Here is a 24,267-nt window from a genome sequence, read left to right on the forward strand (position 1 = left end):
TCCCCATCTATTTGCCACAAAGTGATGAGACCAGATGCCATGATCTTAGTTTTCTGAATGTTGAGCTTTAAGCCAACCCTTTCACTCTCTTCTTGCACTTTCATCAAGAGGCTTTTTAGTTCCTTTTCACTTTCTGCCATAAGGGTGGTGTCACCTGCATATCTGAGGTTATTGATATTTCTCCTGGCAATCTTGATTCCAGCTTGTGCTTCTTCCAGCCCAGATTTCTCATGATGTACTCTGCATATAAGTTAAATTAGCAGGGTGATAATATACAGCCTTAATGTACTCCTTTTCCTATTTGGAACCAGTCTGTTGTTCCATGTCCAGTTCTAACTGTTGCTTCCTGACCTGCATACAGATTTTTCAAGAGGCAGTTCAGGTGGTCTTGTATTCCCATCTCTTTCAGAATTTTCCACAGTTTATTGTGATCCACACAGTCAAAGGCTTTGGCATAGTCCATAAAGCAGAAATAGATGTTTTTCTGGAACTCTTGCTTTTTTGATGATCCAGTTAATTTGGGCAGTTTGATCTCTGGTTCCTCTGCCTTTTTAAATCCAGCTTGAATATCTGGAATTTCATAGTTCATGTACTGCTGAAGCCTAGCTTGGAGAATTTTGAACACCACTTTGCCAGTGTGTGAGATGAGGTGCAATTGTGCAGTAGTTTGAGCATTCTTTGTCATTGCCTTTCTTTGGGATTAGAATGAAAACTGACCTTTTCCAGTTCTGTGGCCACTGCTGAGTTTTCCAGATTTGCTGGCATATTGAGTGCAGCACTTTCACAGCATCATCTTTTAGGATTTGAAACAGCTCAACTGGAATGCCATCACCTCTACTAGCTTTGTTCATAGTGATGCTTTGTAAGGCCCACTTGACTTTGCATTCCAGGATGTCTGGCTCTAGAAGAGTGATCACACTATCATGATTATCTGGGTAGTGAAGACCTTTTTTGAATAGTTCTTCTGTGTATTCTTGCCACCTCTTCTTAATATCTTCTGCTTCTGTTAGGTCCACACCATTTCTATCCTTTATTGTGCCCATCTTTGCATGAAATGTTCCCTTGGTATCTCTAATTTTCGTGAAGAGATCTCTAGTGTTTCCCATTCTATTGTTTTCCTCTATTCTTTGCACTGATCATTGAGGAGGGCTTTCTTATCTCTCCTTGCTATTCTTTGGAACTCTGCATTCAGATGCTTATATCTTTCCTTTTCTCCTTTGCTTTTTCCTTCTCTTCTTTTCACAGCTACTTGTAAGGCCTCCTCAGACAGCCATGTTGCTTTTTCACATTTCTTTTTCTTGGGGATGGTCTTGATTCCTGTCTCCTGTACAATGTCACGAATCTGCATCCATAGTTCTTCAGGCACTCTGTCTATCAGATCCAACCCCTTGAACCTATTTTTCACTTCCACTGTATAATCGTAAGGGATTTGATTTAAGTCACACCTGAATGGTCTAGTGGTTTTTCCCTACTTTCTTCAATTTAAGTCTGAATTTGGCAATAAGGAGTTAGTTCATGATCTCTTGATTAAGCCAGTTTAAAAGAAACCTCTCTATCCAGCCCAGAAACAGGTACTTGAGTAAAACTTTCCCTTTATCTCTTAGGTTTGCTCATCATCCAGATTACCCATTTCACGAGGAATATTAACAACTGTGTCTGTGGTTGCTCCAGAGTTCTTGCATTGGGGTTGATGATCGAACCACATCTCGAGGTGCCTGCTTTATTAGACATCACTTAGCCTGACCAGTTATGATACTAGAGTAGGAAATAAAAATCCCTAAACCCAGTCTTTTCCCCAAAAAGTAAATAAAGACACAATCCAAACAATGCAACATACCGCTTGTTTAGCTTTTTCATCTTTTTCTCCCTGTGTAACTGAAATTGAAATGCTGATGTTCCTGGAAGTGATTGTAGAAGATGGAGCCCTCAGAAAAAGCTAACCATAGTATATTTTCCAAATTTTCCAGGTGTGGCTTTTCACCTGTCTATAGTTCTTCTATGTTTTTTCCTCTTCTGTTCAGTGAATTTCCCACACTGTGCAATTTTATGAGACTTTTTAAAGGGATCTAAAGCTTAATGAGAAAAAGGTTTAGGGGACTAGATCTGATAGACAGAGTGCCTGATGAACTATGGACGGAGGTTTGTGACATTGTATAGGAGACAGGGATCAAGACCATCCCCATTGAAAAGAAATGTACAAAAAGCAAAATGGCTGTCTGAGAAGGCCTTACAAATAGCTGTGGAAAGAAGAGAAGCAAAAAGCAAAGGAGAAAAGGAAAGATATAAGCATCTGAAAGCAGAGTTCCAAAGAATAGCAAGGAGAGGTAAGAAAACCTTCCTCAGCAATCAATGCAAAGAAATAGAGGAAAACGACAGAATGGGAAACACTAGAGATCTCTTCAAGAAAATAAGAGATACCAAGGGAACATTTCATGCAAAGATAGGCTCAGTAAAGGACAGAAATGGTATGGACCTAACAGAAGCACAAGATATTAAGAAGATGTGGCAAGAATACACAGAAGAACTGCACAAAAAAAGAGCTTCATGACCCAGATAATCACAATGGTGTGATCACTCACCTAGAGCCAGACATCCTGGAATGTGAAGTCAAGTGGGCCTTAGAAAGCATCACTACGAACAAAGCTAGTGGAGGTGATAGAATTCCAGTTGAGCTCTTTCAAATCCTGAAAGAGATGCTGTGAAAGTGCTTCACTCAATATGCCAGCAAATTTGGAAAACTCAGCAGTGGCCACAGGACTGGAAAAGGTCAGTTTTCATTCCAATCCCAAAGAAAGGCAATACCAAAGAATGCTCAAACTACCACACAATCACACTCATCTCACACACTAGTAAAGTAATGCTCAAAATTCTCCAAGCCAGGCTTCAGCAGCACATGAACCGTGAACTTCCAGATGTTCAAGCTGGTTTTAGAAATGGCAGAGGAACCAGAGATCAAACTGCCAAAATTCACTGGATCATCAAAAAAGCAAGAGAGTTCCAGGAAAACATCTGCTTTATGGACTATGCCAAAGCCTTTGACTGTGTGGATCACAATAAACTGTGGAAAATTCTGAAAGAGATGGGAATACCAGATCACCTGATCTGCCTTTTGAGAAACCTATATGCAGGTCAGGAAGCAACAGTTAGAACTGGACATGGAACAACAGACTGGTTCCAAATAGGAAAAGGAGTATGTCAAGGCTGTATATTGTCACCCTGCTTGTTTAACTTATATGCAGAGTACATCATGAGAAATGCTGGGCTGGAAGAAGCACAAGCTGGAATCAAGATTGCCAGGAGAAATATCAATAACCTCAGATATGCAGATGACACCACCCTTATGGCAGAAAGTGAAGAGGAACTAAAAAGCCTCTTGATGAAAGTGAAAGTGGAGAGTGAAAAAGTTGGCTTAAAGCTCAACATTCAGAAAACGAAGATCATGGCATCCAGTCCCACCACTTCATGGGAAATAGATGGGGAAACAGTGGAAACAGTGTCAGACTTTATTTTTGGGGGCTCTAAAATCACTGCAGATGGTGACTGCAGCCATGAAATTAATAGACACTTACTCCTTGGAAGGAAAGTTATGACCAACCTAGATAGCATATTCAAAAGCAGAGACATTACTTTGCCAACAAAGGTCCGTCTAGTCAAGGCTATGGTTTTCCCAGTGGTCATGTATGGTTGTGAGAGTTGGACTGTGAAGAAAGCTGAGCGCCGAAGAATTGATGCTTTTGAACTGTGGTGTTGAGAGTCCCTTGAGAGTCCCTTGGACTGCGAGGAGATCCAACCAGTCCATTCTGAAGGAGATCAGCCCTGGGATTTCTTTGGAAGGAAAGATGCTAAAGCTGAAACTCCAATACTTTGGCCACCTCATGCAAAGAGTTGACTCATTGGAAAAGACTCTGATGCTGGGAGGGACTGGGGGCAAGAGGAGAAGGGGATGACAGAGGATGAGATGGCTGGATGGCATCACTGACTCGATGGACATGAGTCTGAGTGAACTCCGCAAGTTGGTGATGGACAGGGAGGCCTGGCATGCTGCGATTCATGGGGTCGCAAAGAGTCAGACACGACTGAGCGACTGAACTGAACTGATCTGAACTGATGTATAATTGAATTTGCTTATAGATCCTAAGGGTTCCCAATAAAACAAAAACAAACAAACAAGTAATGGGAGAGTTGATGGATGTGTTAATTAGCTTGACTGTATGTGGGGACCATTTCACAATGTATATGCATAGCAGGCCATCATTATATTTAAAATTTCAATTGTCAATTATACATCAATAAATCTGAAAAAAAAGTGATGAATCTCATCAAATGTCCTTTCATGGAATCAAACAATAGAACTGACAATGAGGAGAATACTTTGAATTTATAACTATTCTAATTTTAAAAATTGAGTTTTATATTTATTGTGCTAGTGTCTACTATCTACTAGAGTAAATCTGAAGCCTTCTCAGCACTCAGAAGGGAACCATGTTAGGTGATGGGAGTTAACTCTTATCATTTCACAATGCACCTGGATAGCAGATCAGAATCCGCCTGCAATGTAGGAGACCAGGGTTCCATCCTTGGGAGGGAAGATCCCCTGGAGAAGGGAATGGCTACTTGCTTCAGTATTTTTGACTGGAGAATTCCATGGACAGAGGAGCCTGGCAGGCTACAGTCCATGAGGTCTCAAAGAGTCGGACACAAGTGAATGACTAACACTTTCACTTCATAGCAGATCACCATGCCATGCACTTGAAATATGAAGTTTGTTGATTATACCTCAAGAAAGCTGGAGAACCAGAGGAGGGAGTGGGGCAGAAGTGGGGAGGACAGTTATAAAAGGGATGCCCATGATGATGGCAAAGTCCTGTGTCCCGACCGTGGTCACGACTCATGAACTAAACGTGTGAAAAAATTGCACAGAACTAAATGCATGTGCATTGCTAAGTTACTTCAGTCATATCCGACTTTTTGTGACCCCATGGACTGTAGCCTGTCAGGCTCCTCTGTCCATGGGGATTCTCCAGCAAGAATACTGGAGTGGGTTGTCATGCCCTCCTCCAGGGGATTTTCCTCACCCAGGGATCGAATCTGGATCTCATGCATGGCAGGCAGAGTCTTTACCCCTGAGCCACAGGTCAAGCCCAACTAAATGCACACCCAGCACAAATCTAGGAAAATCCGAACATGGTCAGTGGGTTGCATGGATGTTGATATTCTGGTTGTGACACGCAGCTGTTGGTTTTGCAAGACAGTAATGTTGGGGGAATAGACAAGCTTGCTCTGTATTCTTTTTGAACCGCAAGTGAATCCATGATCATCTCAAACTAAAAGTTTACTTTAAGGACTGCACTGGTGGGCCAGTGGTTAAGACTGTGTTCTCCTACTGCAGGGGGCACAGGTTTGATCCCTGGTCAGGAAACTAAGATCCCACATGCTGCAATGCGGCCAAAAAAGAAAGTGTTTACTTTAAAAAGAGCCACTGAAAACTTGGCACCAGCTCCACATGTTCTCCTCTCTTTGCATTCCTTTCTAGTCAGAAGAATTTTGATGTGGCTCTAGCTTCAGGTCCTCCCTACTTACTGTGGAATCCAAAAATAAAATTCTGCCCAGAGCACAGGCTGGAGGAAATGGGAATAACAACAGTCTGGGCCATGAAAACCAGGAGCTGAATGAATACACGACCTGTTCTATGGAAATGAACTTTGGAAACTGGATGCCAGTCCTGAGATTTGGCATTGCTATCACCAAAACAGTGGGCTTCCCTGGTGGCTCAGTTGGTAAAGAATCCACCTGCAATGCGGGAGACCTGGGTTTGATTTCTGGGTCAGGAAGATCCGCTGGAGAAGGGATGGGCTACCTACTCCAGTATTCTTGGGCTTCCTTGGTGGCTCCAACAGTAAAGAATCCGCCTGCAATGTGGGAGACCTGGGTTTAATCACTGGGTTGGGAAGATCCCCTGGAGAATGGAAAGGCTAACCACTCCAGTATTCTGGCCTGGAAAATTCCATGGACTGTAGAGTCCATGGGGTCACAAAGAGTCGGAAATGACTGAGCAACTTTCACTTTCACTTCATTACCAAAACAAGATTATTGAGTGGGGTGTGAGGTGGAATTAAAAAAGAGGGGGTGAGACCAGGAGAAAAAGTCCTTTCTGGGAAGTGTTTTTAAATTCAAATTTTAATTTCTTCCCACAACCACAAATGACTAACCATAAACACAACTTTCCTATAGCAACATACTCTAACTTGAGAATTTGGGGGGAACCCCTCTTTTTTTAAAGTTCAATGCCTAAAGGCTCAAATGCTATCAATTAATATGCACATTTTTAATGATTTTAAAATATAATACCAAATTGCTTCCAGGAGCATCTACATAAATTTATAATCCTACCCAAATTTACTGAAAGTGCTATTTTTTCAAAATACTTTAAGGGTTTTGGAAGTTGATTTTTTTTTAAATTTTGGGTGGAGAAACTGGAAAATCACTGTCAATTCAGTTTTTATTTCTATTATAATTAATTTGCTCAGCTGTGACAAATGTACCGTACAAGTGTAAGCTGTTTAATAATAGGGGAACTGGTTGTGAGTTATGTATGCCTTTTACTACCTTCACATTTTTTTCCTGTAAATCTAAAACTATTGTAAAAAAAAAATAAAATAAAATGAAGCTCTGATAAAAAAAAAAAAAAAAAAAAGAGAAAGAAAAAAAGAATTTGCTCACTGGTTTTTGGACATTCAAATCCTAGCTTCAACCTTCACAACCAGGTAATCTTTGGGAATTATTCAGCCACCATGTGCCTGTCTTCTTAAGAGGACTCAGCACGTTCTGCAAATTAAAGGCCCAGTGGGCTTCCCAGGTGGCTCTAGTGGTAAAGAATCTGCCTACAATGCACGAGATGCAGGAGACCCGGGTTCAGTCCCTGAGTTGGGAAGATCTCCTGGAGGAGGGCGTGCAACCCACTCCAGTATTCTTGCCTGGAAAATCCCATGGACAGAGGAGCCTGGCGGGCTTGTCCATAGGGTCACGAAGAGCCGGACACAACCACACAGCACAACGTGGTAAGTAATCGACTGTTACTGTGCTCCTCCAATATCATCCTTTTAAACTGGGAATTCATCATTTCCTTATTTATAAGAACTGCATTATGGTTTTATTACTTTGTCTTTTAGACCGTTTAGAAATCATTTTTCCCAGGCTATGGGAAACCTGTCCCCTATGGCAGCACATTAGCATCAGTGAGGGATGGGACAGTGGCAGGCAGCTGAGCACACCCTTTTGTTGTGTGTTGTGTAAGGATTTTGCTTTAAAACTGTCTGGGGGGATTGGCAGGGAACAGAGGATCAGAGACAAAGCAAGAAGGGCCAGGGACTGACAATGGCTGAAGCTGAGTGATGGGGGTGGAGGTTCCTTATACTGTAGACATTCCAACATTGCCATAGCATGATTTTTTTTTTTTTTAATGTGAAGGCAAATTATTCACGAGTCATCAAATATCCTTGTTTGAGGGTACAGGCTGCCCCGTGCACTTGTGAGAACCTAGCGCACTGTGGGCTCCTTGGATTCTAAAACCTGAATGGGTCTCGGTGGAGAGTGATCGCTGCTCTCATGAAGCCTCCACCTTCAGGCACAGACCATATTCAGTTCTTGGGACTTCTCAGGGAGCCCACTCAAATCAAGCTGTGTCCCCTGCCCTGTCCAGGGCTGCCCTGCGTCGGCGAGGATTCATCTGGGCTGAGCAGGGTCCTCAGAACTCTGCTCTGAAGGGATAGTCCTTATGATTTTCAGTTCTGAAAAAGAGAAAAACAGATCAAAGATAGAAGCAGAGAACGGTTAATATTTTTAAGAGAAATGTTGAAAAAATACACTTAACATATTGTTTAAACTCCTGAGTGTACGGACTCAGTCTTATAATTTACCTCCAAAGTGGCCTGTCCTTAGACAGGAGAGAATTATGAAAAGGTTAACTTAACCCCAAAGGTGGTAAAGCCCTCTGCAGGGAGCAGTCACGCAATCTGGACCTTGCTCCCCTTCCTTGGGAAGGAGGGTAAAGGAGTCGTATTTACATGGGGAACGTGGACAAACGGAGATTCCTGTCCAGGCCGAGGAGGTCAGTCATATCCTCTTCTGATAATTCAAAATCAAACACCTGGAAACCAGAAGGAAACAGTCACTGGGAACTTAGTCTGGTAGATCTTCGGCTGAACCACCTCAGCTGCAAAACACAAGTGGGGATCCACAGGTGGGGATCAGACTTCCTGTGACACTGGACCAAAACCAGGCGGGCTCAGCCTCTGCTGCTTAGGAATCCCTGGGAAGACAGGTATGCCCTGCGTGTGGCCCACAGGGTAAGGGATGTTCCAGAATAGAAATTTTCCCAACGTGCAAACCAAAACAACAACACAAGATGAAACAAAACAAAATAAAACACCATCACAACAACAAAACCAACAAAACCCCCCAAGAAACACAGACCAAAACCATTTCTTCCACACACCCACTTGGTGAGGGAGAACCCTGGTCCCTGGAGGCACTGATGCTCACTGTGTAGTTTTTCTTTTTAGTCCTTCGAAAGCAGTATTCTAAGCAGCTCTCCCCTCTTCCTATCCCTAACACACATGCGGACTATGACCCTTGCCTGCATTAAGAGCCCGTCCACTCAGGGACAGCCAACCCTGAGCCCGCAGCTGAGGAGCTGGGGCCGGGGGAGGGACAGAACCTGGCCTAGCCTCTACCTGCAGGGTAGAAATCAGAGACTTAGTGGCAACCAAAGCAGAAATCAGAGACTCAGTGGCAACCAAAGTTCTGCCTGGAGAGACAGCTGGAGCCCCGACACATCAGGGCTGGGGCAGCCTGGGTGCAGTGGCTGGCACTGGGGTGAGGGTCAGCCTCGAGAGAACTCTAGCTGCAGCCTTGCCTGCCCACCCCCACCCCCTGTTCCATCCAGTCCAGTTCCGACAGCTCCGGGCTAGGAAGGGTCTGTCTCTACTCCAGAGGCCTCACCCTGACACCCCTGCAGTGTTAAAGCCACAGGGGGTGTGGTTGCTGGCTCTCGACATCATCACACCCCTTCCCCAAGCTAAGAGGTGACCCCAAAGCCTCCGATGCCATGTGATTCAAAAGGAGGAAGCACTTTCCTGGAAGTTCTCGAGAATCCGCTTTGGGTTGACAGATTTGGGAATCACTCTTACGTTTCTCTGGATCTGAAATCGGATCAAAATCTGCAGGGAAAGAAATGTCCAACATCAGACACAAGGCATTACCGGGGTCAGAGCTCAGCACATTCCCCAACGGTCATGCTTTATCGTGCAGTGAAAGTCCAGAAGCCCGCGGCGGGAGCATGTACTGCAAGCGCTTTCATTCTGAGTCATTCAGAAACCCAACTGGGATTCTCTGAGCAGTTCTAGCGGGAGAAGCTCAGAGGACCTGCATGCATCTTAAGGAGAAATCACTGTCATGCCCCATCCCCAAATGATGGGACAGTGGAGCCAGGACATGGCGACCCCCGCCTACCTGGGCTGTGGACTTCCTGTGCTTCTGAGCAATCGTCTGGATCATAGGGTCTTCCATCAGATGCATCCCCCCACTGGAGAGAAGAGTACAGGGCAGAGGCCACGAGGACAAATGAACATGCTTCCTTCTTTAGGAAAACCTCACGCTTCCTCCAAACACAAAATCTAGACGTATTTTTGTCATACTTGTTCATCATAGGAAACTTAAATGATGCAGAGAAGCTGCCACTCAAATCCTCCCACTCAGACAAACCACTGCTAATGTTTTAGGGGAGGCAACTAGACACACAGCTTTTCACGTACACTTGGTGCTTTTTCTCAAGAACCAGGCGGCAGTATTGGAGGCCACAGGGCAGTGGGTCTCCATGCTTTGGCCCCTCTGACCTCTCAGCTTGAGTACAGTCATTCCCTGCTTGGGGCTCGACTCAGGGCCCCTGGAGCATCCCTACCTGGAGCCACCAAAGGGCAGGTAAGCTGTCACGGACACATTTCTCGATTGGCAGAAACTGATCAGGTTCTTCTGAGTGAGATATGGGTGGCACTCGATCTACAAGATGACAGCTCACCAGGAAAACAGTCCACCAGAAAAGGGGCCTACATTCCTTCCTGGACCCTATCACTGCTAAGCTAGGACCCACTTCTAGTGTCTCCATTGGGAAGTGGAAAAGCCTGGACTGTGGTCCCCAAGACACCAGCCCGCTGGGAAGACCTACATCAGGAGCACTTAACCTTCCCCTGCTCTGCGAGGCCATCCTCATCACTTTAGGTAAAAACCTCAGCCTCGCATCTGCTCTATGCACATAGAGAAGAACGGCAACCCATGGTCACAGGCGGGTGTGGAGCCCACGAGGCACAAGGCTGAGTGAAGGAGCAGGACACGGACACCATGTGCGGGAGGCAGCATGGTGTCGGCACCAAGTGCTAACACTCCTCAGTGCTGCTGGAAATCAGAAGAGCGGCTGCCCTTCCTGAGGGAGGGGGGACTGAAAGGAGCATCCAGGGGCTTCCGGCGGGCAGTGGGGCTGGTCACGTTGGTTTACTGGTCCGCATGCTGGTCAGAGCCAGCCTCAGCTTATAAGATGGTCTCAAGCTCTGTTCTTATGTGAGCACTTTTTTGTATGGACTTAACACTTTAACAGAAAGTTTAAAATAAAGTACTGCAAGAATGTCCTTTCTACTTGTAGTGCCAGCCCGTCTAGAGAACTCAACACTTCTGCCAGGACTAGTTATTTCTCTGCATTAACCTCTCGGCAGTCTGTGACCTGGGCTGAAGGTCATCCATTCGTCCATGCTTTTCAGGCTGCAACATGCCAGGCTGGAGAGCAGGGGGGTCCCAGTGCTTTCCCGTGAAGCCCACTCACCTTGGAGCATCACCACTGGTGAAGGGTGGGGGCCACTGGGACCACTCCATTTTTGAACACACCTGGTGATGCACCCACAGCTGCACACGGGAGCCAAGCTCAGCTCAGGCCCTCGCTCTGGGGGCACCACCTCACCAGACCAGACTTCCGGGGATCTTCTGTCCCCTCACCCACCGCCTGCCTGACTGCTCCCAGTTCACGATGCTGACAGTCCTGGGGAAGACACCTACACCTCTCGATCCACCCTTTCTTCCATGGCCCCTGCAGCCTCCTGGAGGTAATGGCTGAAAAGCTGATCCATAGCCTCTGAGCTGGCCCCACGCTCACCTGGTTGGTCACCGGCTTGAATCTCAAGTTGGGTTTATTCAGAAGTCTCTCGAGCTGCTCGTGGTTAAAGTTTGACACCCCGATGGCTCTCACTAGGCCTGCGGCCACCAGGTTCTCCATGGCCTAGTGGGGAGAAAGAACCATGGGGCATCCGGGCTGGGCCAGCCCCATGGGTACCCCGCACAGGGTCCATATAACGGCCCTGCCCGCTGTTCGACAGTATTTCCCTCAAGGCTTCTCCAGCGCTTCTGTGCTCCAGGTCTGCTCCCTGTTGCACCACTAGGAGCTGGGGGCCGTGGGCACACCACAGGACCTCACTGAGCCTCAGTTTCCTCACCCACACACTGGGGACCACCCCATCCAGGTCATGGGGCTGTTTAAGGGCCGTGTGAGCAGATGCATACAGAGCTTTTCGCTGTGGGCTGGCGTCGAGCAAATGCAGCAGGTCGGGCTGCCATTACCAAGTCCCTGTCACCTGGTGTCTGCAGGGTGTCCACACCGGCCTCACCTGCTCACCCCTCATTGCCTGGATCACAAGCTGCTTCAGCACCATGACCTGTGCTCAGCTCCTGCCCCAGTGCCAGTTAACGTCTTCAGGGACAAGGGCAGAACAGCTCCGCTATTCACTGACCAGGAACGAGGCCTGGTGCCAGGCGCAGGCAGCTGTGAGTCTGAGCGGCCACGGCTGGTGACCAGGGTCCCGGTGTCCCTGTGACGCCCTGAAGCGGCAACAGCTGCCCAGACCCTCACTTGGGCCACACAAACAGCCCAGGGTTTGACCTGGATCCTTGAGATCAGACCAAGCAGTGGACAGACGGGCCAGGTGAGCTCAGTTTCACTGATTTGGTTGTTTGATGAAAGAGGAGGAGAGGATGACCTGGCCCCGCACGCCTCCCCATCTGTGCCCCCTCCCCACGCTGCCTGGATGACCCCGCACCCCACACCTGCACCCCTCACCCCACACGAAGAGCTCGCACTTCGTCTCCCTGAACTCTGCAAGTTCCAGTGTGAACCTCCCCTTCTGGCCTCCACCCCTCCCTGCCTGTGTGGGGGTCACAGGCACCCGCCAGCCTGACTGGACACCCTGCAGGCAGGAGCCCTCCTCCCAGGCAGGCCGCCCACTGCCCAGCGCCCCATACCCACCACCCCGATTGGCACACTCCCGTCTTGCTTCCACCTCAGCACTTTTCATCTGGACTCTGGTTTGAAATAAGCTACCCTTTCCTCCACTTCTCCTTGCCCACCCCGAGACATCCCCTGCCGCTGAAGTTATGGTTCCGAAATGCTGACAAAGCACTAAAGGGAACTACAGGATGGCAGCGTGGTCACCACCAGGACACAGGTTTTCAAATTTTCCTTCTTTCTGTATGCTTTACACTTTCTATATTTTCTGTAAAGACCATGTGATCTTTTTTTTTACTCAAAACATTCTGAATTAGTCTGAATTAGACTGAGCAACTTCACTTTCACTTTTCACTTTTATGCACTGGAGAAGGAAATGGCAACCCACTCCAGTGTTCTGGCCTGGAGAATCCCAGGGACGGGGGAGCCTGGTGGGCTGCCATTTATGAGGTCGCACAGAGTCGGACACGACTGAAGCGACGCAGCAGCAGCAGCAGCAGCGGCAGCTATCCCTAAAGTAAGTGCTTCAGAAAGATGACCGACCTGCACTGAGGTCCTTAATCAGGTGCTCGTCCTCAGTTTGTGCTGAAAACCAAGGGCCTCTGAACGGGCAGCTGCAGGCCTCATGGTTCCCTCCGGAGACGGTCAGCGGGGCTGGCTTACCTCCCACGTGTTCAGGAAGTCCGTGTCGCTGGGAATGATCATGCCGTTGTGGTCCACCGGCAAGTCTGCCTCTCCAGACTGCAAGAGCCAGAAGGAAAGGCACTCACTGGGGGCTCATGGTGACCCCCGGAGAGGACAGGGAGGAAGGGAGGGAAGAACACTGGACCAGAGGGCAGGAAGCCTGGCTCCACTCTAACACACAGCTAACCTTCTCCAGTACTCTGAACGTCACTGCCCACCACTCACCCAACAGGGAAGGAAGACCTGGAATCCTTGCCAGCGGCCATAAAACTGTTTGGCAATTTCAGGCAAAAAAAATGGAGTCTTTCATGTCCTAAGGGCCCCATCTCCCAAGTCCACTGGTAGGATCCTCCCTCTTTTCTTAGAATCCCCATCATGGTGAGAGATAGTGAATCAACTAGTACCAGGGTGCTGGGAGGTACAGGGCAGAGAAAGATGGCTACAATACTGAAGTGGGTTGCCACCTCCTCCTCCAGGGGATTTTCCTGACCCAGGGACGGAACCGACATCTCTTGCGTCTCCTGAACTGAGAGGTGGACTCTTTACCACTAGTGTCACCTGGGAAGTGCCAGAGAAGGATGGCAGGAAATTTTTAAAAACCTAAAGCCAGACCTCAGCGCAGCCTCAGGGATTGGTCTGCAACCCCTCCACACCGCCAGGTATAGCCCCCCGAGGCAGGTCAAAGGGGAGCCCTGTGTATGAAATGAAAGGACCGGCTGAGAGGCAGAACCTGTAGGGCACTAGAGCCTGGGGGCTCTGAGGTCCTCCAGCCCACGCCTCCCCAGAGCTGAGCCCCGAGGGAACCGTGTGCTCACTGAATGATGACAGGGCACAGCCAGGAAGGGAGGTGTGGCCTACGGGGGCCTCGCCGTCCTGTACCTTGAAGCCCATGGGCCAGTGCATGAGGTAGAGGTCCAAGTAGTCCAGCTTCAAGGTCTTCAGACTCCGGGTGCAGGCTGCTTTCACCAGGGACTTCTTATGGCAGGTGCACCAGAGCTGCAGGGGCAGGGAGGAAGCACAGACACAATGGCCACGGAGCCCGTGGGAGCTGTGAGTGGACCCCTGCCTGCTGGCCCAGGATCTGCAATATGCGTGGCATCCGGGAACCCCTGGCAGTAAATACAGTGGGGCAGTGACACGTCCTTCGGGCACCCTGGGATCCTCCATGGCAGCCCTTGTTCAGGCTGTCAACGTCTCCTATCTCCTGTGCAAACACAGCATCTACAATCTCCTCAAAACCACACCAGCCTCGCTTCTATACAACACAGTTCCCTATGTAACAACTTTCAACTGTGCTCCTTTCTAAGGGGAAAAGAGTGAACTTCTTAGACGACATCTTGACTTCTTCCACAGTCTGGCCCGTCCACTTCCTCAACCTGGCAGCTCTCTGCTGCCTAAAAAGTTTTTCATCTGGGAATGCCAGCCAAGCTTCTTGGGGGGTCCCTGCACCTGTGGTGTCCCATGCCCCGTGCCTTTGCTCATGTCACACTGTCTCTGACCCCCCTGACCTGCAATGCTCCCAGCCTGTGCATGGAGCTGCACAAGTCCTGTCTCACGGGTTCTCCTACAAAGGAAACTGGAAAACCCTCCCCGTGCAGTTCCCACCACTTGGTAGCCCGGCCCTGAGTGGTCAGTGGCCCTCTCTCTATATACGGGAAATCCTACCTTGCTGACAATAAACAGGTTCTCCCGTCTCACCGCGCCCTCCTTGATCTTGGACTGGATTCCCATTCCAACCTCATTCTCATTGTGGTACACGTAGGCGCAGTCCAAGTGCCGGTAGCCCACGTCTATCGCCACTTTTACAGCCTCTGTTACCTCCCCTGGAGCCGCCTACAAGACAAGAAGTCAGCCACTTGCACTCAGGAGAGCCCAACCCCAACAACCCCTGTTCACTCTAGAACACAGAGTCAACAAGCCATAAAAAGTGAAGTTACTGAGTTGGTACTCATATTCATCCATCCTAAAATTAGGAACATCAGCATCAGAAAGACTTTATAGATAATCTAATTTCAAATTCCTTTACTTATTTGGGGAAAATGTTTTAGGCATGTTTGGTGCCTGCAAATGACTGAGCTAGAGGCTGTGCTACTGGAATGAAGGTGCGTAAATAAATTTAGGATGAATAATGATGACAGGTGTGATGCAAGGAGGTACAGACTCACCCACTACCCACAAAGGCCATCAGCCCAAGTGTAAAAGCAGACAGGTGCACACAAAGACAACCCACCACGCAGAGCATTGCCAGAAGCCAAAGGAATGCAATGGATGGCATCAGCAATGTGCAAGTTCAGAAAAGAAACATTCTCTGTAAAGGGGGCTGCTCGAGCAGGCAAGGGGCCTGGGGTGGGGGAAGAGGGAAGAGGCTCACACAACCACTAAACCCCAAGGGGTCTCAGCTCACAAGGCGCTTTCTCCCTTGAACGTCACATTACCCCATGAAATTCATCTGTCATAATGATCTTCATTGAATGAGAACACATTTAGAGTGGATGAGAGCTAATGAACCAAGCATCCACTTCAGAGTTGGGAGGACCACCAAGAAATCAGAAGGAAGAGAAAATGAATATAATAATGAACACCAAATACAAATTGATAGAGAAGACCAACAAGGCCTGTGGTTGGTTTTTTGAAAAATCTTAATAGACTTCTTTTTTTTTTTTTTTGCTGTTGTCTTTTTTTAATTTTTGGCCACACAGTGCATCATACGGGATCTCAGTGCCCCAACCAGGGACTGAGCCAGGGCCCCCAGCAGTGGGAGTGTGGAGACCTAACCACTGGACCTCAAGGGGATTCCCTAAAGTAGACAAACTTTGGACAAGACTAGGGAGACCACGTTTTTTTTAAATGACATGAAAAAAAAGCAGTATATACAGATAAAAAATACATATTTAAGAAACTATTATCAGTGACTGCTGCTGCTGCTAAGTCGCTTCAGTCGTGTCTGACTCTGTGTGACCCCACAGATGGCAGCCCACCAGGCTCCCCCGTCCCTGGGATTCTCCAGGCAAGAACACTGGAGTGGGTTGCCATTTCCCTCTCCAATGCATGAAAGTGAAAAGTGAAAGTGAAGTCTCTCAGTTGTGTCCGACTCTTAGCGACCTCATGGACTGCAGCCCACCAGGCTCCGTTGTCCATGGGATTTTCCAGGCAAGAGTACTGGATTGGGGTGCCATTGCCTTCTCCATTATCAATGACTAGAAGCCAATGATTTGGAAAAGTGAAATGAAATGGAAAAATTCCTAGAAAAACTTAAGAAAAAATAAAGCTCAATTGGTCTATAACTATTTTTTTAAATAAAGCAATTAAACACAATACACAGAGTTTTACAAAATTTTCCAGTTAGAATTCATACCAATTAAAAACAAAGTTCTTCTGACAAGAGGAAAAGAGGAAACACTTTCAACTTATTTTACTCGACCACAATAAATTAAACTATTAATACATCCCTGACCTCTACCAGTTGGTAAATGGATAGAAGAAATAATTTAAATAATATTTTGATGAGTAAGGGTGATCATTCTAATTCCTGTGTGTGCTCATTGATGTCTGACTCTTTTGCGACTCCATGAACCGTAACCTGCCAGTCTCCTCTGTCCATGGGATACTCCAAGCAAGAATACTGGAGTGGGTTGCCATTTCCTATTCCAGGTGATCTTCCTGACCCAAGGATAGAACCTCTGTCTCATGTCTCCTGCATTGGTAGGCAGATTCTTTACTACTAGCACCACCAACCAATAACTTCCTATGTGAATTCTTAAATATCTTTTTATTAAAGACTGTTTTAAAAAGAAAGCAAATTTGAAAGGCTTTATAATTAGTCTGTCTAATTATAAAAGGCTGTCTAAACCACTGACAGGGATTAGAAAAAGACAAAGTAGAGGAAGGTCCAAAGTACTTCCACTAAAGTTTGAAGGCAGGAGAAGGAGATGACAGAGGATGAGATGGTTTGATGGCATCACCAACTCAGTGGACATGTTTGAGCAAACTCTGGGAGTTGATGGACAGGGAAGCCTGGAGGGCTGCAGTCTATGGGGTTGCAAAGAGTTGGACAGGACTGAGCTACTTAACTGAACTTCCACTATCAGGTTTTTACACTGGGAAGAAAAAGTTTGAAAGTTTCTTTTTAAAACCAAGTTGGCAATGACAGCATTCTCCTGTCTCTTTGGTACAGACACTTCCCCGTCTTCCTGATGGCTGCTGCTCTGATCCGTCAGGTGACAGTTTCCTGCTCTTATCCAAGCCTGACAATCTTTTCTTCTGGGCTTTCTCAGACTTTTTTTTTTTTCCCTGAACAATTATAATGCAGCGGGGCTGGGGCGGGGGGCGCTTCTTTGGTGGCTCAGTGGCAAAAAAGCCTCCTGCCATTGCAGGAGACACGGGCTTGACCCCAAATCGGGAAAGATCCCACATGCCTCGGGGCAACTAAGCCTGTGTGCCACAACTAGGGAGCCTGTGCGCTAGAGCCCAGGGAGCTGCAACTGCTGAAGGCCACACACCCTAGAGCTCTGGCTCCCCAACAAGAGAAGCCACCTCAATGAGAAGTCCAGCTAGAGCAACTAGAGAAAGCCCAGGCAGTGAGGAAGACCCCGCGCAGACATAAATAAACAAACAAATAAATAAATAGTCTCTGCTTATTAAAAAGCAGAGACAATACTTTGCCAACAAAGGTCCTTCTATTCAAGGCTGTGATTTTTCCAGTGGTCATGTATGGATGTAAGAGTTGGACTGTGAAGAAAGCTGAGCGCCGAAGAACTGATGCTTTTGAACTGTGGTGTTGGAGAAGACTCTTGAGAGTCCCTTGGACTGCAAGGAGATCCAACCAGTCCATTCTGAAGGAGATCAGTCCTTCATTGGTAGGACTGATGTTGAAGCTGAAACTCCAATATTTTGGCCACCTGATGCGAAAAATCGACTCATTTGAAAAGACCCTGATGCTAGGAAAGATTGAGGGCAGGAGGAGAAGGGGACGATAGAAGATGAGATGGTTGGATGGCATCACTGACTCGATGGACATGGGTTTGGGTGGACTTCCGGAGTTGGTGATGGACAGGGAGGCCTGGCGTGCCAGTTCATGGGGTCGCAAAGAGTTGGACACGACTGAGCGACTGAACTGAACTGAAATAAGTAGTGATTGGGAAGGACAACCCCCAATTCTAGAAAACCTAATGACTAAACTAAACACTGCATTTCCAAAAGCTAGAGGCGAGCCCCCGGCAGGTGCCAGCGACCAGCTGGACCTGCGGAGGCTGTTGCCGGTTTCCCCAGGTAGGTGGTTCTCCACGCAGGGGCGTGTCGAAGGAAGGCGCCGCCCCTCCTCGACCAAGAGGCCGCCTCACCTTCCAGGTGCCCAGGCCCAGGACAGGAGGTATCGCCTCCATGGCTCGGAGTGCGTCCCCGCCTGCCCGCACGGCTCCGTAGGGCCGCTACCCGAGTGGACGCCGGACTGGCTGCCGGCAGCAACAGAGGCCAACCCGGGTTGGCTGACGGCGCGGAGGCGGCGGAAGAAGCCAAAGCACGCTAGGCCGTGAACACGCTCAGCTGTCGGGGCCAAGGGTGGGGCTTCGGGGAACGGACGCGCGCCGGCGCGGGGCGAGACAGCCCAGGAGGGACCTGGCCCTGCCCTCGGTCTCCTAGCAACGCCTCCCCTGCTCTCAGCATCTGGATCTCGGCGGGGATCCCGAGGTTCGCAGGGGCGGCTGGGCCGGGTCACCCCCAGAGCAGCGGGGAGAGGCTTGGTGTCCCTCCCTCTGAGCCCTGGGAGGAGGCTAGGCCCCCGAGACCCCTACCTTGGCGTGGGGGGTGGGGGCGGGTACGGCTTCAAGGTGCCAGAGGGACTACAAGTTACTGTGCTTGGGCGGGACCCTGAGGGTCTGCGGTACCATACAAGAGTTGGTGGCCTTAGCTCCCCGTTGGTGACCCGGTGCTCCGAGTCCTGGGAATGTTTTCTAACTCCCGGAGTCCGTGGGAACAGAGCGCAACCTGGGGACCCGGGGACCCAGGACGCGGTGGGTACGGGGCCGCATCTCCCGGGACCGGGGGTGAGACCCTCCCTGCAGAGCCTCCAGTCTGCAGGTGGGAGTGGGCGGAGCCATTGCGGGAGTCCCGGCCTGCGGTGCCCCTCCTCGTGCTCCAGCACCCAAGACGGACTCCTCTCCAAGGTTGGGCTCCGGGGACACCTCTTGGGCGTGGCCTCTGGGGTCAGTCACAGGCAAGCTTCGTCGTGATGGCTCTTAGTTTGGCTGGACTTGGTCACTTAGAGCTGAGTGACCCTGAGCACCCATGCCTGGCTCATCAAGAAATTGGGGTGATCTAAGTGCCAGGGAGAGCTCCCTAATAACAGTAATTAACTCTTAACACTCGGGCCTCATTGTGGAGCTGCCTGCTCTCAGGGCTCCCTCCAGCCCCTTACACCAGCCAGGGGAGCGGCCAAGGCCAGGCTGGACCTGGTGCAGGTCCCAAGTCCTGCCAGAAAAGATGGGAGAGGCTGAAGAAGAGATGGAGAGGGTAAGGGGTGGCCTGACTTTCCCCTGCCCAGGCCCATGTCTACACCACCTCCAGGCCTCCTGACCTAGCGGTGCAGGTGGCTGGCCGCTGGTGGCGGGGAGAAGGGTAGAGTGGGACCAGGACAGCAGGACGTATGGAGGTTATTCTGTGACTTCACGTCCCATGGTCTTCAGCCAGGCTGATTGGTGTGGGGTGGTCCGTGGGTCCCTGGGGTTGTGGGGTCGCAGTATGGCGGCCGTTGGTGCCGTGCAGTAACCGCCGGGAAGGGAGCCGTTGGTACATTGGACAGGGGTTCGCCCAAGCGGGGTCTCTTTCGCGCGCTGCTAAATGTGTGCATGTGCACTGGACAAGCTAGGAGATTAGGCTGCCTCACCACCCCTCGCTGAGTCCGCATGTGGGAGGGAGGCCCTTTGACCTGGAGCTCATCCTGCTGCATCCATCCACGGAACAGGGGTCCAGGAGCCTGGGCCGTGCCCACACTGAGTGGGGCTCATGCAGTTGAGCCCATCCCCTGCTGGGACAATCTGGGAAGTGAGACAATTAGAGCCAGAGAGGTGGGCGGAGTCCAGAGAAGGGAGGGTTCAATACCCTGAGGTCAAGGCCAAACCCTCCCTTTGGGTGTGCTTTGGGAATGAGAACCCCTAAGCCCCTGCGTGCGGCCCTTTCCTCTGGGCATCCCCACATGGTGTGCACGTGACTTCCGGTCTCCTCCCTATCCAATCTATATGCGCGGTGTGCAGAGACCATTTTTGCAGTATAAATAAGAAACTTGGCAGTGTTACCTGTGCAATGGAGCAATGAGATAGATGATGATATTAAAAACTGGCTGTTGTGAGATTACTTTTACAATAACATGTTTTAAATTTTCAAAAATAGTTTATACTTTGAAACAATGTGAGAAAAAGGATTTTTCATATTTATTTCAAAAGGTCAAAAACGGACGGTTAATTTTTTAATAGCATTTCAGAAGGAATTATTGTTTATTCTGTAGATGCAGAGAAAATCCACAAATTGCAAATCAAGTAGATTATAATGTGCTTCATTATATGTGCTGAGCTTGGGAAATATTTTCTGACTCTGCAGAGACGGGTTTATTTAGGAAATATAATTGAGGTAAAACAACTGCATGATAAAAAACTGTTACCTATTTAGTTGAAAATACTCCTAAAATGGAGAACTTCATTCTTGCTGCTGCTGCTGAGTCGCTTCAGTCGTGTCCGACTCTGCACGACCCCATAGACGGCAGCCCACCAGGCTCCCCCGTCCTTGGGATTCTCCAGGCAAGAACACTGGAGTGGGTTGCCATTTCCTTCTCCAATGCATGAAAGTGAAAAGTGAAAGTGAAGTCGCTCAGTCGTGTCCAAATCAGCGACCCCATGGACTGCAGCCTACCAGGCTCCTCCGTCCATGGGATTTTCTAGGCAAGAGTACTTGATTCTTGAGCTGTATGTAAACTTCGTTTGAGTCTCCTGCCCTCTAGTGGTCATTTCTAAAAGCTGTATGCGGTGAACTCTGAAATGAACACAACCCGAGTTTGAGCAAGCTCTGAAGTTGGTGATGAACAGGGAAGCCTGGCGTGCTGCAGTCCATGGGGCCTCAAAGAGTAGGACACGACTGAGCAACTGAACTGAACTGAAGTGTAGGAATCAAGTTCCAAATTTTAAGACATTTGAGGAAGCTGAGAAGTTTTCTAACTTGGTTTCATCATTTTCACAACATAATCGCCATGTCTCTATTACATACTCCCTTGAGATTACGGATAGAAAACTGAATTTGGGTATATCTTGACCATTTGACTTAATGTTCTGTAAAATTGGTACATATCTAGTATAGTCTTATCACTATTGCATAAAGGTTGTTTTGAAAATAAATACTTTAATATATACTACACTGTTTCCTATTACTAGTTAAGTCCATTACATGCTGTATCTTGTATTCCTCTTACTACCCCCATACACCTTGTGAAGTACACACTGTATTATTCCAATTTCACGAGAAAAGAAAGTGATACTGAGCGGGGGCTCATAAGACTTGGCAAGTGACACACCCTGGGCCTAAAAGACTGAGTTTTGTGTCATGATTTTCATTCTTCTAACAATTCATAATTAATTTTGAGTTAATTTTTAAATTATCAATATTTAACCATAAGTATTACCCTCCAGCTGAGCTATTTAAAATCCTAAGAGATGATGCTGTTAAAGTGCTGCACTCAATATGTCAGTAAATTTGGAAAACTCAGCAATGGCCACAAGATTGGAAAAGGTCAGTTTTCATTCCAATCCCAAGGGAAGGCAACGCCAAAGAATGTACAAAGTAGCATACAATTATGCTCATTTCACCTGCTAGCAAAGTAATACTCAAAATCCTTCAAGCCAGGCTTCAGAAGCACGTGAAGATATTAAGAAGAGGTGGCAAGAATACACAGAAGAACTATACAAAAAAGACCTCACGACCCAGATAATCATGATGGTATGATCACTCATCTAGAATCAGACATCCTGGAATGTGAAGTCAAGTGGGCCTTAGGAAGTATCACTACAAACAAAGCTAGTGGAGGTGATGGAATTCCAGTTGGGCTATTTCAAATCCTAAAAGACGATGCTGTGAAAGTGCTGCACTCAATATGCCAGCAAATTTGGAAAACTCAGCAGTGGCCACAGGACTGGAAAAGGTGTTTTCATTCCAATCCCTAAGAAAGGCAATGCCAAAGAATGTTCAAACTACTGCACAACTGCACTCATCTCACACGCGAGTAAAGTAATGCTCAAAATTCTCCAAGCCAGGCTTCAACAATATGTGAACCGGGAACATCTGGACAGATGTTCAAGCTGGTTTTAGAAAAGGCAGAGGATCATTGAAAAAGCAAAAGAGTTTCAGAAAAACATTTATTTATGTTTTATTGACAATGCCAAAGCCTTTGACTGTGTGGATCACGATAAACTGTGGAAAATTCTGAAAGAGATGGGATTACCAGTGAAAGAAAGTTACCTGGCTCAAAATAGCCTGGAGTTAAAACTCCCCTCCAGGTCCTCCTCACCAGTCTATGTAAAACAAAGAACTCTCACCCAAAGAAAAAAAAAAAATGGACATTAAGGTTGATTACCCCCAACTCCAAGCTGTTCCCATCCTCTGGCCAACCTCCAGAATTCCTTGCCCCAGCCATTTAAGAGATAACTACTCCTAACAACCTTGGAGGAGAACAGGCCCCCTTAAGACAGTACATTTCCACATACATGCCTGTATATACTTTTTTCTTGGGTTAACGCAGCAGCTCACTAATCTGACTGCTGCCCCTTCTCGCCACATTAAAGGTTATCTGTTCCTGTAAAGTGCCGGTCTTGTTCTTTTTCTGAACTTCACCTTCTCTAACTCCCTTACCCTACATTTTTTGTTGCTGAAACCCGGGAGGTTGAGATTTCTTCTCGTTCTCCACAGCCAGCTCTTTGGAGTGTGGAAGCCTGCCGAGCTCACTTTCCCACCCGGACTTTCAAGACCTCCTAGAGAGGACATCCTGTGCCTTCTTGAGTGGTACAAGTCCTGTGTAAGGGCTTTATTGGTTTTTCACGTAACACAAGGAATATTGGTCTCTCTCTCTCTTTTCTCTACACTTTCTTTTCCACGAGACCAACCAACTCTAGGACAGAGGCCTTTTGCCATTCAACCTACCTCCATCCACCACGAATTCTCACCTGACCCAACAGCCCAGGTAAGCTCAGATGGTACTCTAGGGTGCCATAGACTATCCTCCTTTCTGGGTTCCTGGAGAACCCTCCGGCCAAAAGGTCCTCTGGGGAGGTACACGTGGAGGACGCCCCTCCCCTCCTTTGGAGCCTCTCTCTCTCTCTTTGCCTAGTTAAAAGATTAGGTGATGACCCTTTTCTCTCCACTGGACAGTCACTAGCCATTTGCTATGGGGTCAAGCCAATCTGTCTCATGGGACTCTCCCTTGGCCTGCATAAAATGAAACCTCAAACCTCTATTCTTGACCGATCTCAAAGTTCATAAACTCGAGTCACTTTGCACTCAAATTTGGCCTCAATACAAACTGGATGACCAAAACCACTGGCCTGAGTTTGGGACTTTTGATTTCAATATTTTATCAGCTCTCACAAACTTCCTCAAACGGAATGGCAAATGGTTGGAGGTCCCCTATATTCAAGTCTTCTGGGACCTTAGAAGTCATCCTTCTCTTTGCAAGGACTATTCTACCTATCAAATCCTCTGCTCTCTCTCCCCCTCCATTACAAAAGAATCCAAATCTAAAGCCCCTAAAAGGCCCCCTAAACCCCCAGCCCCTGATTTTGACCTGGCAGATGAGCCTCCTCCCTACCGCCCAGAGAGAAAACTTCCAGAGACGAGACCCCATCCTCTAGCCCTTCCTCCTCCAAAACAGGAAGCGATGACTCCAAAACCCCAAAAGAGATTGCCACCCCACCCCCCATCAGCCAGGACCTGAAGCAAACACATGCTTCCCCTCAGAGAGGTAGCAGGACCGGAGGGCCCTACACGGGTTCATGTGCCTTTCTCAATTTCTAATATGAGCCAAACTGAAGAAAAATTGGGATCTTTTTGAGAAAATCCTACTAGGTATAGAGAAGAATTCCTCTGCCTTACACAAGCCTATCACTTGACCTGGAATGATCTTTATTACATTCTAAATGCCACATTAACCCCTGATGAAAAGGAATGGATATGACAGGCAGCCCGGACTCATGCTGATCAGCTCCATAATCAAGACAGGACTAATCCAGTGGCTG

At 48.0% G+C, this 24,267-nt stretch overlaps 1 protein-coding gene across 2 annotated transcripts; it reads right to left on the reverse strand.

Annotated features, from left to right (window-relative positions):
- Window positions 1–1,932: 1,932 nt before the first annotated feature.
- Window positions 1,933–22,355, reverse strand: AKR1E2 (aldo-keto reductase family 1 member E2). Of its 2 annotated transcripts, XM_061436516.1 has the most exons (10): window positions 18,343–18,781; window positions 14,669–14,836; window positions 13,883–13,999; window positions 12,983–13,060; window positions 11,198–11,320; window positions 9,959–10,056; window positions 9,511–9,583; window positions 9,134–9,218; window positions 8,064–8,145; window positions 1,933–7,787 (listed from the first exon to the last, which is right to left on the reverse strand). In XM_061436516.1, the coding sequence occupies exons 1-10, from the start codon at window positions 18,382–18,384 to the stop codon at window positions 7,745–7,747; spliced, it is 909 nt and encodes a 302-aa protein (XP_061292500.1). In that variant the 5' UTR covers window positions 18,385–18,781; the 3' UTR covers window positions 1,933–7,744. The 2 variants fall into 2 exon arrangements, 1 of the variants encoding a protein (XP_061292500.1); XR_009740334.1 differs by lacking the exons at window positions 9,959–10,056; window positions 18,343–18,781 and adding an exon at window positions 19,884–22,355 and having other exon boundaries at window positions 8,064–9,218.
- Window positions 22,356–24,267: the final 1,912 nt, after the last annotated feature.

The sequence above is a fragment of the Bos javanicus genome, chromosome 13 (genome assembly GCF_032452875.1).
Source record: "Bos javanicus breed banteng chromosome 13, ARS-OSU_banteng_1.0, whole genome shotgun sequence".
Lineage (NCBI taxonomy): Eukaryota > Metazoa > Chordata > Mammalia > Artiodactyla > Bovidae > Bos > Bos javanicus.

What these genes read in the sequence shown, in the direction of transcription:
- AKR1E2 (XM_061436516.1), bottom strand. Translation starts at nt 18,384, where the DNA reads ATGGAGGCGATACCTCCTGTCCTGGGCCTGGGCACCTGGAAG. An exon ending in GATTCTCGAGAACTTCCAGG is followed by an intron (nt 8,146 to 9,133) that starts AAAGTGCTTCCT and finishes CTGGTTTCCAGG; the next exon opens with TGTTTGATTTTGAATTATCA. An exon ending in CGTTTGTCCACGTTCCCCAT is followed by an intron (nt 7,788 to 8,063) that starts GTAAATACGACT and finishes TCTCTTTTTCAG; the next exon opens with AACTGAAAATCATAAGGACT.